At 48.6% G+C, this 15,688-nt stretch overlaps 7 protein-coding genes across 7 annotated transcripts; 3 read left to right on the forward strand and 4 right to left on the reverse strand.

Annotated features, from left to right (window-relative positions):
• Nucleotides 1-218: 218 nt before the first annotated feature.
• On the reverse strand, nt 219-3,498 carry B0J16DRAFT_326371 (uncharacterized protein). The gene is made up of 5 exons (XM_046125997.1): nt 3,077-3,498; nt 2,821-2,892; nt 2,000-2,740; nt 1,663-1,949; nt 219-1,606 (listed from the first exon to the last, which is right to left on the reverse strand). The coding sequence occupies exons 1-5, from the start codon at nt 3,208-3,210 to the stop codon at nt 621-623; spliced, it is 2,220 nt and encodes a 739-aa protein (XP_045988298.1). The 5' UTR covers nt 3,211-3,498; the 3' UTR covers nt 219-620.
• Nucleotides 3,499-3,877: 379 nt separating this feature from the next.
• B0J16DRAFT_326372 (uncharacterized protein) lies at nt 3,878-5,431 on the reverse strand. Its single transcript, XM_046125998.1, has 2 exons — nt 4,757-5,431; nt 3,878-4,702 (listed from the first exon to the last, which is right to left on the reverse strand). The coding sequence occupies exons 1-2, from the start codon at nt 5,276-5,278 to the stop codon at nt 4,136-4,138; spliced, it is 1,089 nt and encodes a 362-aa protein (XP_045988299.1). The 5' UTR covers nt 5,279-5,431; the 3' UTR covers nt 3,878-4,135.
• Nucleotides 5,432-5,634: 203 nt separating this feature from the next.
• Nucleotides 5,635-7,311, forward strand: B0J16DRAFT_365961 (uncharacterized protein). Its single transcript, XM_046130066.1, has 2 exons — nt 5,635-6,118; nt 6,181-7,311. Exons 1-2 carry the CDS (start codon nt 5,850-5,852, stop codon nt 7,202-7,204), a joined length of 1,293 nt encoding a protein of 430 aa, XP_045988300.1. The 5' UTR covers nt 5,635-5,849; the 3' UTR covers nt 7,205-7,311.
• On the reverse strand, nt 7,312-10,442 carry B0J16DRAFT_326374 (Bromodomain-containing protein). Its single transcript, XM_046125999.1, has 6 exons — nt 9,908-10,442; nt 9,694-9,788; nt 8,970-9,641; nt 8,660-8,921; nt 8,083-8,611; nt 7,312-8,034 (listed from the first exon to the last, which is right to left on the reverse strand). Exons 1-6 carry the CDS (start codon nt 9,983-9,985, stop codon nt 7,619-7,621), a joined length of 2,052 nt encoding a protein of 683 aa, XP_045988301.1. The 5' UTR covers nt 9,986-10,442; the 3' UTR covers nt 7,312-7,618.
• Nucleotides 10,443-10,930: 488 nt separating this feature from the next.
• Nucleotides 10,931-12,326, forward strand: B0J16DRAFT_3934 (inosine triphosphate pyrophosphatase-like protein). Its single transcript, XM_046132056.1, has 2 exons — nt 10,931-11,223; nt 11,274-12,326. Exons 1-2 carry the CDS (start codon nt 11,041-11,043, stop codon nt 11,901-11,903), a joined length of 813 nt encoding a protein of 270 aa, XP_045988302.1. The 5' UTR covers nt 10,931-11,040; the 3' UTR covers nt 11,904-12,326.
• Nucleotides 12,327-12,681: 355 nt separating this feature from the next.
• On the forward strand, nt 12,682-13,901 carry B0J16DRAFT_326377 (uncharacterized protein). Its single transcript, XM_046126000.1, has 3 exons — nt 12,682-12,987; nt 13,083-13,281; nt 13,342-13,901. Exons 1-3 carry the CDS (start codon nt 12,876-12,878, stop codon nt 13,406-13,408), a joined length of 378 nt encoding a protein of 125 aa, XP_045988303.1. The 5' UTR covers nt 12,682-12,875; the 3' UTR covers nt 13,409-13,901.
• On the reverse strand, nt 13,902-15,520 carry B0J16DRAFT_326379 (uncharacterized protein). Its single transcript, XM_046126001.1, has one exon. The coding sequence runs from the start codon at nt 15,454-15,456 to the stop codon at nt 13,957-13,959; it is 1,500 nt and encodes a 499-aa protein (XP_045988304.1). The 5' UTR covers nt 15,457-15,520; the 3' UTR covers nt 13,902-13,956.
• Nucleotides 15,521-15,688: the final 168 nt, after the last annotated feature.

Genomic DNA, 15,688 nt, shown 5'->3' on the forward strand with positions numbered 1-15,688 from the left:
TGGTACACAAGATCCGTCAATCCTGCATGAAACACAAGAAGCGAAACATACACCAAAAGAAAGTAGCCTCTTTCCCAAATCGAGGTTGATTACTGGCAGCGGTGAGGGTTCTCAGTTTGTCGAGTAGCGTTAAAATGTTAGCCACCTTGATCAATTTCTTTGTCCAAAGCGTTATTAGGTTCAAGCCACTTATAAACAACTGTTGGCATCAACCAAGAATTGACTTCTCTCAGTCACTCAACAACGAGAGCACTACAAAATGGGCATCTATTAAGACCGATATGTGAGCAATTCGCCAGGACTTCTAGTTTCTGTCACATCCGACTCATAGCCTTGTAGACTTATCAAAGAAGTTAGGTGCATCGGCTTAGAAAAGGCAGCATGCATAAATACAAGGAAGAGTGTGGGAAGCATATCCGTTGGGTCAATTCAGCCCAATGCATCATGATGTGCCGACCTCACATCGGTCAACTAGCTCGCTTCCTTTTCAACTCTCTCTGAACTATGTTTGTTCTATCAACTAGTGGCTTATGCAGGCGCTCCTACATCGGCGCTGAAGAGTCACTGACAACCATTGTAGTCAACGGGCAGGTACTCTGTATCTTCTTGTCGACGACCGTTCATTGCTCAGCATTGCCCATGGAGTTCATAACAGCTCCCCAGTCCAAATATCCATCAAACCATATTGAAGGGTCAACCCCCTGGAGCATATCAGGACTCCATGGAATCTCGTTCCAATCAGGTATAGCGAGCCCGTCCAACTGCATCTCGTTTCCCGATTGTGCAATGCCGGCTGCCGTAACCCTTCCGTCTTCGCTCATACTGTGATCTCCCATCTCTGTGTCCCGTCGGTCTGCGTCATGAATCTTGACCGTTTCTATTCCAGACGAAACGATCTCTACCCATCGTTCCAACTTTGCTCTTGTGATCCTGACCTTAATGGCACTCATACTCCAGAGATTGTGATCTGAACTACCAGGCTCGGTGGAGGATGCCTGAAAGAGTGCATTCGCCTCCTCGAACTTCGAGTATATGCCTGACAGTATCCCAGTGACATCCAAGTAGAGTCCAGGTTGGGTCTGTATCTGAGACCGTAAGGCAGCCACTGCAGATGGTAACCTTGGGTCTGTACCCTCCCGAAGAAAGATGGGACTGGCGTCTTGCGAGGTGCTCCCATGTGCACTGGGCGTCGTAACTGAAGGTGTAGCATGTGCTGAACTGACGCTCGCCGCGTAGTCTGAGTCTGCTTGGTACAATTCCACATTTGGATTTGGTGCGCTGGTATCTTCAGGCATTGGCATTGGAGGTCTCGTCAAGGGGATCTGGGCTGTGAACTTGGTCCACCGGCCTAGCATCGTCATGCCATAGATCAGCTGGGCAGCTATCGGCGTGGTCTGTCTGTGGTACTCCGCAATCGGTATCGATAGCCAATGGTCAAAGAACTGCTTCAAGGCATTCCTTGATTGGTAGAATATGTCAAGTGCGGATGCAGACCCTAACGTAGGAGAAGTTAAGGATTCTGACATCTGAATTATTCGAGCAGTGTCAAGTAAGGGGGGTTCGTATAAGCGGAGCATGGCTGTGTTAAGAAAGACCTTTATTACATCTGGGTAAACGACATTAGTGAGGGACTGGAGGGAATTTAGCTGATAAAGAACTCACTATCGTTTTGAAGCTCATGAGGTAGTCCGAGCCGTATTTTGTCAAGCTCGGTATGGAACGCAGAAACATAGGCTGACATCGGTGCCGTTGGAAGACCGGGGACTTCCTCGATGGGATCGTCGGGGGCATTGAGTTGTGAGATACGCTCTGTCAAGTGTTGGATATGAACGAGTGCAACAAGCCGCGTATCTGTCTCATATTCTCTTTCTTGTTCTAACACTGATAGACATTCTTGGATGTACTTGGTATAACGCATAGACTCGAATCGCTGAAACCCGAGTGCCATCCTAGAAATGAGTTAGCTACAGTTCTTGACAGGTGACAGCGTGAAACTCACGATGATGATAAGTACCACACTCCCAGCAACGCTCTCCTCTCCTCGTTCGTGCGTGCTTTTGGCTGGAACGGTATCACGACCATCAATCTAGTTCGTTCGAGAACGGTCGGACTGCGGTTCAAACCCAGCTCTCCAACAAGCGTGGTGGCCAAGGCGATCAGATTGTGAAGCTGAGCATGCATAAAGCAGTGATACTGATACCACGTAACTATAACAATGATCCCCAACAGTAGGTCCAGTGACCGCTCCGATCGGATGAGCATGTGGTCTGCGACATGCTTCATCAGATGATACATCTGAGCTCTCATCGACTTCAGGCTACGAAGCGATGTGACCATGCGGATAGAGGCCATGAGAAACGGTCGGGTCTCTCGAAGCTTTGCTGCCGTGACACCATTTGGCACAATGACGAAGGGGTTCAGAGTCTGTAACTCCTTTCGGTAGATGTTGAGAAGCTCTTGGTCCGAAGCGGGAGGAGGAGGAGCATCACCACTGGTCTGCCTGCAGATACATTGCGGTGGAGCATAGGAGTTGTAGGTATCAGGAATTGACCATCCTTGAGTGTTGGATGGAAAAGAAGGTTGGCTCTCCTTTGATGAAGGCTTCTCTTGGTCAACAACATGAGGGTCTACCTCGGTTGGGATGCAGGTGGTATCTGTTGCTAGGTCGGCACTGGTTAAGCCGCCTGCTTTAAGAAGATTAACCAATCCATTGAGTCTTTCCTCTATTTGAGCAGTTCGACTAATTGGGCTGTATTAGTGACGGTCTGTTGTGATGCAGTATACTAAAAGTTGTCGACAGTGGATACCGGGGTGACTTACGATGGTTTGACTGTTCTCTTTTTCCTCGGTCGATGGACCTGTTCAGTACAATTCTTGACCAATCTGTCACATCTATGCAATGCATGCGTCAGTCCCATTTATGCCATAGCCCCGGATAATTATGGAGAGCTTCCGGTGAACCCCGGCGGACCCGGTGAATGGACCTCCGGATATTCGGTCCCCTCGGGACTCCGTGAAACCAAAGAACCACACCACCAGAAGATAGAAAGTAAAAGGGGTTGAGTGAGTTAAATACCTATCGCATTTGGCTCCCGGAGAAGTATTTGAGCGTATACATTTGGCTTTTGCTGTAGAACACTGCGCACAAGCAGCTCCCCATTTAGCCGTTGCGGGCTTGGGTCTGTGATTGTGACTATCAACACTCGACATGATAGATCGATCGAGATAAGATCTGCGGCTGCATAAAGAGCGTGCAGGAAAAAGAAAGAGCGGCGGACCTTGCAAAAACAGGTGAACAAGTCCGGCGGACTTTTTGGAGATGTTATAAAAAGAGGCACGGCTTTGTTAAATAGGGTATGTATGCGTAGAGAGATAACTAAGCTGGGCTATTTTTATGAAACGACGTCAAATCAGGAGAACTGCGCGGAAAGTCTGTTTTGGGTGGGTCTAAAGGGGGTCGGGGCATGGGTCGGACCTTTTACTATACGCCGTTCTTACTGGTAACCAATCGACCTATGGGACTTGAAGGAACCAATTCAGCTATTCGTAATTGTCTTGTTCATAGTCAACAACTATACTATGTGATTCTTAGAGTTATCAATCATGTTCAACAAATCAGAAGCCGTTTCCCATTGCAACACGACGTATGTAAGCCGAGTCATCCGCCAATCATTCACAAAACATCTATCATCTAACTCAGCAACCAGCACCATGAATCCTTTTACAAGTATACGTTTGTGAACAAGGCGGAGTGAAAGAAGCTATATCAATCAAGGCGCACATCCTGGAAACCTGATACACTTGTTATAGACTGTCATAGACCTGTCATATCTGCATAATGATATCAGAGGAAAATCACAAGGTTGGAACAAAAAACACTCGTAAGTTGAATGACTGCATGCTCTGCTACTTAGTGACTGCCCAGAAAAGATTGAAACGCATTCTAACAAAAGAAGCCCCTTATCGAGGCACCTGATACAAGCTCCTAGCCTTTGTACGCCCGTATGTCAAATACACCATATGATGATACATGCCGCCCTGGAGTCATTACGTTGTGAAAACTCCCTCGGTCGGCTTACACAACTCCAGAAGCCCGACAGTTCCCATAATTCCTTCTGTATTTCTCCTCTATCTCTTACTTGGATCTCGATACACCAGCGCCAATAACTCCAGGCAGCTTCTCCTCGCCAACGCTGAAGAGCATACCAATGGCCAGGTACAGGATGGTAAGGAGAGAGAGGGTAAAGCCGGCAAAGAGCCAGAACTGAACACTAATGTCCTGCTTGGAGCAAGCACCGCCAGCCCAGTGCGTGACGCTGCCGCTCTTGGACTTGGTGCTAAGGCAGTGGCAAGAGAAGCAAGAATCATCGCCCTTACCGTACCTGCTTTGACAGTTACCGTGGCCTGAGCAGTTGCCAGTTCTCTTGTTGCACTCAGACTCAGACTTGAAACACATGGAGGCAGGGACCTTGGAGAACTTGGGAAGCTCGGGGGCGGATGAGGTCTCGGCGGCGGCAGGCGCTTCGTGAACCTCCTCGATAGAAGAGATGACGGTCTCGGCCTGTCGGCGTCGAAGGTCGTGATCCTCAGCGGAGTCGGATGACAGAGGGAGGAAAACCAAAGTGGTATCCATTTCGCCTGATTCAGCGAGCTTCTGGAGCTTAGGAAGCTCGTTCAGGAGGGTAGTGGGGTGATCGCCATCCTTGTCAAAACGTTAGATATGCAGTACAAATAGCACGATAAACAGTCGAAATACCTGAGATCTTTTGTATGATGCAAAAGCAGCATTGCCACGGAAACAGCTGCCGTCCATAGCGGCGATTCGGCTCAGGGGACAATCGGGCATTTTCATGATGCTCTGGAAAACTTCAGGATGCTCTCCATCCTCCTTGCTCTTATCCATGGTAAAGTCGGGCTGCGTGTTCTGAAGCCAGCCAAAGAACGATTCATATTCGAACGTGGGCATGCCCTCGATGTTGATAACCAGCTGGCGCGGCGTCGCGCTCTTATCATCGGAAAACAATGGCGCGGGAGTTTTGCCATATTTGTTCATTAAAGAGATAATTCTCTCCTCATCATCGGAGTCGGTGAAATCGCGGAATGATGGTCCCTCTCCGTCGGAGGCGATACGCTGGTGCAGGATGAGGCGTGCTTCGCTCGGAGTGAGAGTCGTCGTGGGCTCGATATGGTGGGATCCTCGTAGGATGTAAACTTTGGCGAGATCAGAAGCAGAAGCAAAGCCTGCAAGGGCTGCACTGAGCCCAATGGTGAGCTTCATTTTGATGTGGATTGATGAAGCTTGTTGTCTGGGTCCGGCTGAGATAGCTTGGAGTCGCAAGCTTGATACGCAACGCGAATCGGGGATGATGCACGTGTCGGGTTTGCGGCCTGGAGTTGTTCCGTCATACAGTGCATAGAGTATAGTTGTCTCAGCCAAGAACTTCAACGATCAAGTTCCAAGCATCAATTACTGAAACAATACAGGCGTTAGAGCCAAATTTAAGTTCTTACAAAGTCAGTAATATGTATTTCACTTATGATAAATATTAGAAGGTCAAGCTTTGCGCCTAAAGCACTGTTTCTCATTCTCTCCGTACCTGGGGGCAGGTGCAACAGAGCACAGTGCCTTGATGACGCACACGGTCGCTGGTAGACAATGTGGGCTCCTAACCGCGGGACAGTCATGGCTTCTACCTCTGCCATTATGATCACTGCTTTCACTATCGTCATGATGCGTATCATTCGTTGACTTCACTACTTATTGCGATAAGCTTCGCATTCTTCTTCTTTACAACAGGGCGACCCCCTTTCTTTGATCGCCTTCGCCTCACGGCAAAGACAAAGGCGACATGTTGGCTCGTCAAGCTGTTCTGCGACGAGCAACTCTCGCCCAGCCAATACTCTCACCTCAACGAATCCTCGCAAACCAAATTCGACCTCTCAACCGAACGATATCTTTTCTACCATGGCGTAAAAAGAAACCCGAGCCTCAAAGTATACCGGTATATTTTGCGAACCCCAATACCCCCACTCATGGCCAATTCGGCCATGTGAGTGCGGCCGAGGAGAAGAAGTTTTGGAGAAAGGTAAAATGGTCTATTCGCCATTATCGCTTCCGGTATGTTACTTGAAAGTCACGTAGCGCAACTACCATAACGCTGGTGCTAACACTTCGTTAAGTCGTTTCGCGTCTACTGTTATCATCCTTTACATGTGCTGGCAAATCTTCTGCATTATTGTATTCGATCCCCTATTCGATTGGGCTGATGCTGAATGGGAGGCTTTGTCTGATAAGGAAAAGGAGGAAGCCGAGGCAAACCACGATCCCGAGGAGCCATTGGTATTCCTCCCCTTTCCCTTCACGACGGAGGAAGTCAAGCAGCCACCCTATCGTGGTTCAGACCCAGAATGGCAAACATTTGTCAAGGTCAGCCAGGACAAGAAACTCCTACAGGAGATTAAAAATGGTCTGGCAAATGAGATCAAGCGTGGTGTTGAGAGAAACCCAGCCTTTAACAAACTCCTTGGAGGGGAAGTGGCTGTAAGGAAATTCTGGCTTGACATCATATTCCCACCCGCCCCTCCACCGATACACTACGTCTCTGGAATTATGATTGACGAAGAGGGCATCTTTTGGGGTGACCGACCCATTGATTCGACCGCCGCCAGCACCCTCGCTAAAGCTCTTTACCCCAAGGCTCTTGCAATGGGTTGTTGGACTTTCGTCAGCTTTCTGGCAAAACAGATCGCGCAGGATGTTGGGAAAGGTATTGGTTTAATCGAACCAGATCCTCCTGAATCTGCGTGGCAACATGTGCCAGTGGGTAGCCTGCCTGGCACTATGCCACAGCAAACCCCTAGAGTGGTGGTCAAGCACGATCCCAAAACGCAGACATCAACGCTCCCACCCGCTCTCAATGAAATCTTGGGTGCTGCATTTGGACCCGATGCGAAACTAGACCCACGTCTCCAAGCTGCTAGCCTAGCTGGCGCGTTCGCCTTTTTGCGATATTGGAAACCTACGAGGACTTTGCCCTCGAGAGGGTGCATCAAGGTCGACGGTATCGTCGAACTAAAGGGGAAGACAGCCGTCATGGCCGTTTTAGTTGCGGGCTACTACGACCCAAAAACACGCCAGTACGTTGCTGTCCAAACTCGACTCAAACATTTAATGCAGTTGAGACAGCGACCAGCACCTGGTTAAACTAGACCTACATAATGTTAGATGAAAAACAGCGAAGAATTGAGCATGGCTATGGGCGGCGCCCGGAGGGACTTGATTAAAGATACCATAGGAGTCTGGAATATCAATGTCTGATATTGGATTGATTCAACTAGATCGTGCAACAAGTGCCGTATCGAAAACATTTATATGCGCCCTATAACCCTGTATCCTTGGATTTCTTCCGCGAATGAAGTAAAAATATGCATCCATATACCCACAACACCAATGCCATTCCATTCCGTACCCTACTCATAAAAACTACCACCGAAGGCCTCCCCCATATGCATTCAACATCCAAGCTGGACTCGAAGGAAGAGGACGAGGGGGTGGTGCCATGGCCATACCTGTAGTCAACAACATTCTATCATACCCCGGCAAACGCATGTGAGACACCTAGTTCCGCAGCACGTTGGCGGTGATGGTGAACACCTCGAGCTCAACCTCTGGACCTCCTGGTACCCGCTCTTCTCGAGGAATAGCGGCAATAAGATGGGTCTCGATGACATTGATTCCCTGATGCAGCATAGCCTCAAATGCGCGCTCATGGGGCTGCTGGCCAGGAGCTTGATGGTGGATGGGCTTCAGAGGTTGCTTGTTCACTAATGTCCACAAGCTGTACTGTCTGTTTTGCAAGTGGTTGGGTATCGCGGTAACGACAAGGATTCGTGTGAGATGGGGTGCCAGGTTGATAGTAGCAAATTGTTCCATCTCCTTGGGGTTTGGCTTGATCGTCGCTAGTATAGGGCTGTGGGACTGAAGGGTTGGGTGAACTTGTATTTTGACAGTTTCGATGAGAGCATCATCAACACCTGCTATCATTAGCGATGCCCATAGAGAAGCACGCAGTGACAACTTACCTTTACCGGGTCGACGAGGATGCTTCTGGTCCATATAACCATTAACCAAGGGATTGGTTATTGGCTGAGGTGGCGCGATAGGAATGGGAGCAAAAACGGGACCGGTTGCGGCTGTAGGAACCATAGTAGTAGCCTGGCCAGCATGTTGAGGGTTCTGTGGTTGTGGCACGACGGCCGGGGATACGACAGGGGCTGACTCTTCTTTCGTGGCTGCTTGTGTAGATGGACTTGGAGATGGAGCAGCGGAGAGGACAGAAGCACTTCTGGCCTTTTCCAGCTGGGGGTTGACGGCCAGAGCTGGTGTAGAAGTGCGCGTTGTACCGTTTACGTTGAGACCGTTTGCCATTTCTTTTTGTTGAGCCGACGCCGGCGAATCTGCAGAATCCCGCTGGCCTCCAACGTGAATGGTAATTTTCTTGGGTCCCGGTGTAGGGGTTTCACTGGTTCCGCCAACCTTGAGTTTAATCTTTGGTTGCGAAGGTTCAGGGACGTCAGCCTGTGCTTCTTTAAGTTGTTCGTAAAAGAACTCCTATTGAGCGAGTTAGCGATGTCATTGCGTATGACTTCAATTACAAACCTCGAGTTCTTGTGCGACAGAATAGATTTCGCTACCCTCCTCGTTGAAAAAATAGGCGTTGGTCCAAAGCAGTTTTGCTCTCTCCTCAAAAGCAGCCCAGGACTTGAAATCGCTAATACCTGTGCTACCACCTCGGCCATGCATGCCCCTTGTTGCCCTCTGCAACTTTCTGAGTGACATGGGGTCACTGATGACTTTATAGTATTCCTTCAGGGTGCGAGGCGGTAGGTTAATAAAAGCTTCGAAGTAAGGACCATCATATCTGAAATAAGTTAGCAATCGTCCAGACAACTCTCGGCCGGGTACGTACCCTGGGTCTTCACGACGTATAAGCTCCTCGACGAGCTTCTCCTGTGCTTGCTGGAAAGACAAGCCCTTGTAGGGCACATTTTCGTACTGGTGGTCGGGCTTTGCCGCGGGCGCTGCTGGCTTTGGCGTCTCTTTACCTCTTGTTGAGGCTCTTCTGGCTGGCGTACGGTCGGGGCCCTTTCGCTTGAGGGTGATGGTGGTTCGTCTGCGAGACGGCCGCTCTTCTTCCTCTTCCTCTTCCTCATCTTCTTCATCGTCTTCTTTTTCTTCGTCATCTTCAGGCTCGTCTTCATTGTCTTCATCCTCATCCTCCTCCTCGGCCTCGCCATCATCTTCACCACCTTCCTCACCATCTTCATCGGGGAACGGAGTCGGCAAGGCCTGGTAACCACGAACTTCATATGCTGGGTTCGTTTTGGTCATGTAATTGCTGACAGCCTTTCTGATTCGTTCCGCATCTTCGAATTCCGGAGTGTTTCGAGAATAGAATTCCTTCGCGTTGCTGATCATACGTTTGAAGTAACCCTCTAGCTCGGAGAGATCTTTGAATTCGCCGTTGTTTAGTTTGGTCTCGATCATCGATAACGAGATGGGCATGCGCGTCTTTTCGTAATATTCATCGTTTTCATCGCGGGGAGGTAGCTCTTCGAAATTTGTTGCGACTAGACGGCCACTGTTGATTGGGTTAGTACAGCTAAATAAGGCTGTCCCATGTGCTCAAATACCTTTTATCGGCAGTTTTCCGAAGGTGTTCCAGAAAAGACAATCCAAAAGCTGTTGTAGACTCTGCGGTCTCACCTTTGGAAAGGTCAAAATCGTTCTGGCTAGTATTAGTCCCTGTAATATAAACATTGCATAGTTGCGCATCGAGTCATTTTGATTTGAGTTCTGCGACGCATGCGCGCATACGATGTTTTGCGAAAGGATACCCGAACTTACAGTAAGTCTACGACGCTTGGAGCTTCTGTCATCGTTCTCAGCCGAGGAGGCCCCATTGGCCTTGCGTTTGCTTTCCATGGTGATTATAATCGATATGGTCGCCTAAACTCGCGCATAAAATCGCCATACACGGTACGTGCTCCAAGAAGTTCGTCGAGGCACAATTGGAGATCGCAAACTGTAGGCTCGAGGTCGTTGCGACGGCGCTGGTGTGGATTTTGACGCGTGCTGGCTAGTCCAATAATCGCGTCAAGCAGGGTAGTTTCTTAGGACAGGGCAGTTGACAAGGCCCAGAATTAAATAATGCACGGTTGGTAAAATATATTCCAGAACCTTTGCGATATACCGCACTGCTCTAGATTATCGCGGGTCTTTGCAGCGCTTGTAAAAAGCTCCGATGGTGTCGTTTTTGAAGGTGGTGGTAGATGGGGCGGGTCTTGCCAGTATTGCCAGCTGAGGTTTCGAGGTACATGTTGGAGGTACCCGCACTCTGAACCATGTGCGTGCCTGATAGGTCAGTAAGGCAACAAGGCAGAAATACCATTTGCGAGAAAACGCGAACCAAAACTAACGAATTATTGAATTATTCCTCACAATAATAAATGATAGTTTAATTGTTGTGGCAGGTATTGAATATGCAAGCTTTGCTATTGCCTTTATGTGAATTGGGTTTCATGCGTTCAACTGTCAGAACATCATCCATGACATCGCCTGGAAGTGATCGCCTGCGCTATGGTCTTTTGCCTATATCATGATGCAGTTCAAACGAAAACAGATTAATGATGGTTCAATGATTATAATAAATATTGACATGTCATATGTATTGGAACTCAGTCCTTCTCTTTATGCGGTATTGTATACTGTAGGATAGACCAGAAACGCGTATCCAGTCAACCAGCCGTTGCAATTTACGCCGAAAACTTATGGCCATCATGAATACCAGGTTGTTATGAGGGGCAGCAGCAGCACAGAGCTAAGAGCTGGACCCAAATGGCGGTCGTGGGGCAGCTACTAAGCTCTCGAGCTCCTATTCTTCAACCCCACATTGACCTCATTGTTTAGATAGGAAGCTCAATGACTGCTGCAACTTTCACTTCATCACCATAAAGATTCACAGTAACCTGACCAAAAAGATGGCTGATACACCGAGTGACCCGCCCCCGGACTACGAAAAGTCTGCCGCCAGTCAAGGCAATGCTCCACGACCACTACGCAAAGGGCCTTTACCGCTAGACCTCCCTATCCTTCAGCACCTCAACTCAAAGCGAGTGATTCTTGCATCTGCATCTCCTCGCAGAAAGGCATTGCTACAGCAGGTTTGTAAAATCGTTTCATCGGTCTCATAATACGTTCTCACATCGTTTAGTTTGGCCTCACAAACCTTGAGATCCTCCCATCTACCAAGCCTGAGAATCTTGACAAAGTCGCATTGGGTCCATTCGAATATGTAGCTGCAACAGCTCATCAGAAGTGCATGGATGTCTACACTACCGCTTTGGAAGTGCATCTGAAGTCTATCCCTGACCCTGATCTTGTTATCGCTGCGGACACAGTTATCGTTACCAAAGATGGTCGCATTCTTGAGAAGCCTCGAAGTGAAGCCGATCATATTCGCATGTTGAAGCACCTTCGTGACCAGCGAATGCACAAGGTACTGACATCGGTCACGGTCCTTGCTCCCAGGGAGGACGCTAGGGCCCCTGGTTATGAGATCGATAGCTACACAGAAGAGACCAAAGTGTTCTTCCTGAGTGAGAGTGAGGGTCTTCCCGATGATGTGATTGAGGCCTACGTCAAAACTCGTGAAGGCGCGGACAAGGCGGGTGGTTATGCTGTCCAAGGTATTGGCGGTATGTTGCTTGTTGAGAAGATTGAAGGAGGTGTAGACAACGTTGTGGGGCTTCCCGTCAGAAAATGTCTAGCTATGGCCGAGAAAGTGATATTTAAACAGCAACAGGAGGATTATGATGAGGAGGAGGAGGAGGAAAGTGACTAAACACAGATGGACATTTGGTGACGGGGAGTTCTAGATGCGAAAATTTCATCCAATTCGAGCTCACAAGCAATGTCACTGCCCATTGATTAACTACGACATGGCTATTTGTGGAGTTCTTGCTCACATGCAACAGTGGCTTGGAGATACGAAGGCACAGCAAAAGTTCGATCGTGGATCCAAAAGCGCACGACGCTACAGTATTCATATAAACTTGTTCTCCCGGGACAAAGATATATATATACATTTGGCATGGTACTGCGCTATTAGGAAGAATTCAGACTCATAGGTATCTCAGAGTCATTAAAACAGTACCTAGGTAGGTTCTTGTCGGTTGTCGATGGATACCGGAGAATGCTGCCTTCCACATGCAGTGAAAAGTTTCTATTTAAATTATAGAAGAAAATATGAATTTACTCTGCGTACAGCTCGGCAGCTGTCAATACGTGTCCATCGTCGTTGAGTTCAGTGGCTGATGTGACTTGTACACCTGACTTATTGAGATTGGACTTCATTGGAAGAGTTCGCTATTGATTACAACATTGAAGAAGAATTGGTCTTGGGCTTAAAATTAAAAGAGGAAGACAAATAAGCCATAATCCGAGATGTCTCTGTGAGCTGTTCCTTTCTGAGGTACCTAGGTAGGTACCTAGTGAGGCTTGAGCAGTACCTGAACTTGACTAATAAACGGTGCCTTCTATTTCTGGCAGTCCTGATCTGCGAGTGAGGCAGGTACCTGCGATGAACATTGGTCGCTGTCTTCTTGCTGATGCGGGATGATGCCATTTTTGAGTTGGTTGCCCAGGTCAGGGTCCCTCCTTCCTTTAGTCTGTCGTGCCTTTCACATGATAAAGTCGGGGACTACCGTACCCTTGCATATTGTTTGGAACTTACATCTACATCAACACAAGCACAGCCATTACTTCTTTACTCTGTACAGAACACTGTTCTTCCGACATCCATAAACTTACATACATGTCTTCTCCCAATAACAACAAGTCACCTTCAGCTGGCAACCTCGACGGCGCCGGAGACGAGAGACCCCGGCTTACTGAAGAAGAAAAGAAGCAGAATCACATTGCATCCGGTATGTTCTTCCTTACACGCATACCCTATCTAGTACATGACTATTTCGTTGTGCATGTTTCCCTCCAAGGCACTTGGCTTATTATTATGGAAAAGAACAAAAGCGCCGTCAAGCGATTCGCGAAGGCTTTGATCGTTTGACAGAGCTCGTGCCCGGCTTGGAAGGACAGGGGAGATCAGAGGGCCTTGTGCTCAAGCGCACAGTGGACTACATGCATGAGCAGATTGCAGAGCGCCAAAGACTGATTGCCCGTATAGAAGCCGCCGGCGGCCAGGTTGATGAGCAATATAGGCGGTAGGTGATCGTGTGATCAGGTTTAGTACGACTGGTCCGGCCCACTGACAATGTATATAGGGATCTGTATCAGCAGATTCAGCGACTATCGACTTTACAGAACCAGCAAAACCAACAAGCCCAATAGGGTTTGCAAAACCAGCAAAACATGGACCAAAACATGCCGCAGACCCAACAGACCCAATATAATGGGCAAAAACAGCAAAACATGGAGGAAAACATGCCGCAGAACCAACAGAACCAACATAATGGACAAACCCGGCAAAGTATGCTGCAAAACCTGCTGCGAATCCTGCTAAGGGAGCTACAAAATGAGCTGCAAAACCACCGAAACCAATAGAATTGGCAAAACCAGCAAAAACAGCGATACCTATACAAGGCACAAATCATAGTAAACAAATACCTACGAAACCGATCAATCGTAGACGATTACTGGCCAGCGAACCAATCTGTTAGTTTGAGTTCTTGACGCATGGTGAGCTTTGGTTTGGATCATGCTTGAACTTGGGAGGCCGTCTTTCAAACTACATCAATGCATACAGCGTTCAATCAGCGTTTTGAAGTCGCGCTCCGCTTGCAGTGTAGCTAAAGGGAAACGCTTGTGAGGGTAATGTTGATGCTTTAATAAATAATTTTTACACTTGTTACTACATGATAAAGATGCGTGATAGATGTCTAGGCGAATGTTTCTACCATGGTTCTTAGCCGGTCTCGCAAATCTTCCGGCGATAATCTCTCTTTGCCAAGCGCAACTTGCTGATTCTTCACGTCGTCTTCTCCGACAACTAGAATCTGGCTATAACCGTTACCTCGAGCCTCCTTGATCTTAGCCCCCAATGGTCGAGCAGTTGTATCCACGTCCACTGCCAACCCAGTCGGTCGAAAAGCATGCTCCGGGCCAGGCAACACACCACTCTCTAGCTGTTCATAGAGCTGCTTGTTTTTTCCAAGCAGAACATCACGTACATTTTCGGCCCAATCCACGACAGGGGCGGAGGTGTTGACTGTGAGGATAATGGCCTGACGAGGATTTAGCCAGAAAGGCCACTTTCCATCGTATTTCTCGATCAAGAGTGCCATGAGGCGTTCTACAGAGCCTAGGACAGCGCGGTGGACCATAACGGGTCGGACGGGTCCGTACTCAGCGAGAAGCGTAGGATCCTCTGTTGTCTCGCCTCTGACCTCATACTCTGGAGCAGGCGCTTGGTATTCGAGTTCGAATCGCTTGGGAAGCTGGAAATCGAGCTGAATAGTAGCTGTCTGGTGTTCCTTTCCATCGGAGTCCGTGAGAACAATATCAATCTTTGGACCATAGAAAGCACCGTCTCCTTCCTTGACACCCCATTCCATGCCTGATGCGTCTAATGCTCGCTTTAAAGCATTCTCGGCCTGATCCCATTCTTCTTCGGTGCCGATGTAGTGATCCTTGGGTCGAGTAGAAAGGGCCAGACGGTAGCCCGCGCCGAAACGAAGAACTGTGTAAACGACCTTGACAAAATCTAGGGTCTTCTTGATTTCTTCTTCCACTTGGATAGGGCGGCAAAAGATATGTCCATCATCCTGGTGGAAACGTCGCACACGGGTAAGTCCACTCAATGAACCTGATACCTCGTTACGATGTAACGGGCTGAAGTCGGCGTATCGCACGGGAAGATCCCGATAACTGTGTCGTTTTGAAGCGAATATGAGGCAGTGTCCGGGACAATTCATAGGTTTCAAGCCATAGTCACCCTCTTCCTCCTCTTCTGGCTTCAGGTTTTCTTGGTGACTCCCACAGCATCCATCATGTTGCGGCGGCGGTGGTTCTGTGTTCCCTCTCACAGCGTACATATCGTCCGCATAGTTTTCCAAATGACCTGACTTGGCCCATAGTGACTTTTTGTAAATGGTTGGCGTGATGACCTCCTCGAACCCATATCTCACATATTGCTTTCGCAGAAAGTCGACAAGCCTGTTGAAGATTCGCGCACCATTCGGTAGGAATATGGGAGAACCAGGGCTGTAGATTGAGTTGATGAAGAGTTCTTGTTGGGCGCCGAGTTTGCGATGGTCGGGGGGTTCTCGCTTCTCGGTCTTTTGGGAGTAGAATCGACTACGCGAAAGGCATTGCGGACATTTCCATGGTCTTCTTAGGGTGGTATTTAGGGCCAACCGGGCAGTTCTTGAGCGTATCATGGCTCCTTCGAGACGCAATGGCGCCAGACAATGCTTGACGTTCGATATTTGTTGCGGAAATATGACGATCTAAAATTCAGAACCCACCTGAGATCATCTGAAAGACGCATGGCAGCTTGTTACTGCTTAAAGCTTAGCGGACAGCCCGGGCCGCTATTCTTAGCGGTCAGTTATCGCCTATCGGCAAAGGCAGAAGGCTGGGTCTCCAGTGGACGTAGTGGTTGACCGCTGA

Source organism: Fusarium flagelliforme (assembly GCF_020744385.1).
Source record: "Fusarium flagelliforme strain FIESC 12 MPI-CAGE-AA-0113 chromosome Unknown B0J16scaffold_1, whole genome shotgun sequence".
Classification (NCBI taxonomy): Eukaryota; Fungi; Ascomycota; class Sordariomycetes; order Hypocreales; family Nectriaceae; genus Fusarium; species Fusarium flagelliforme.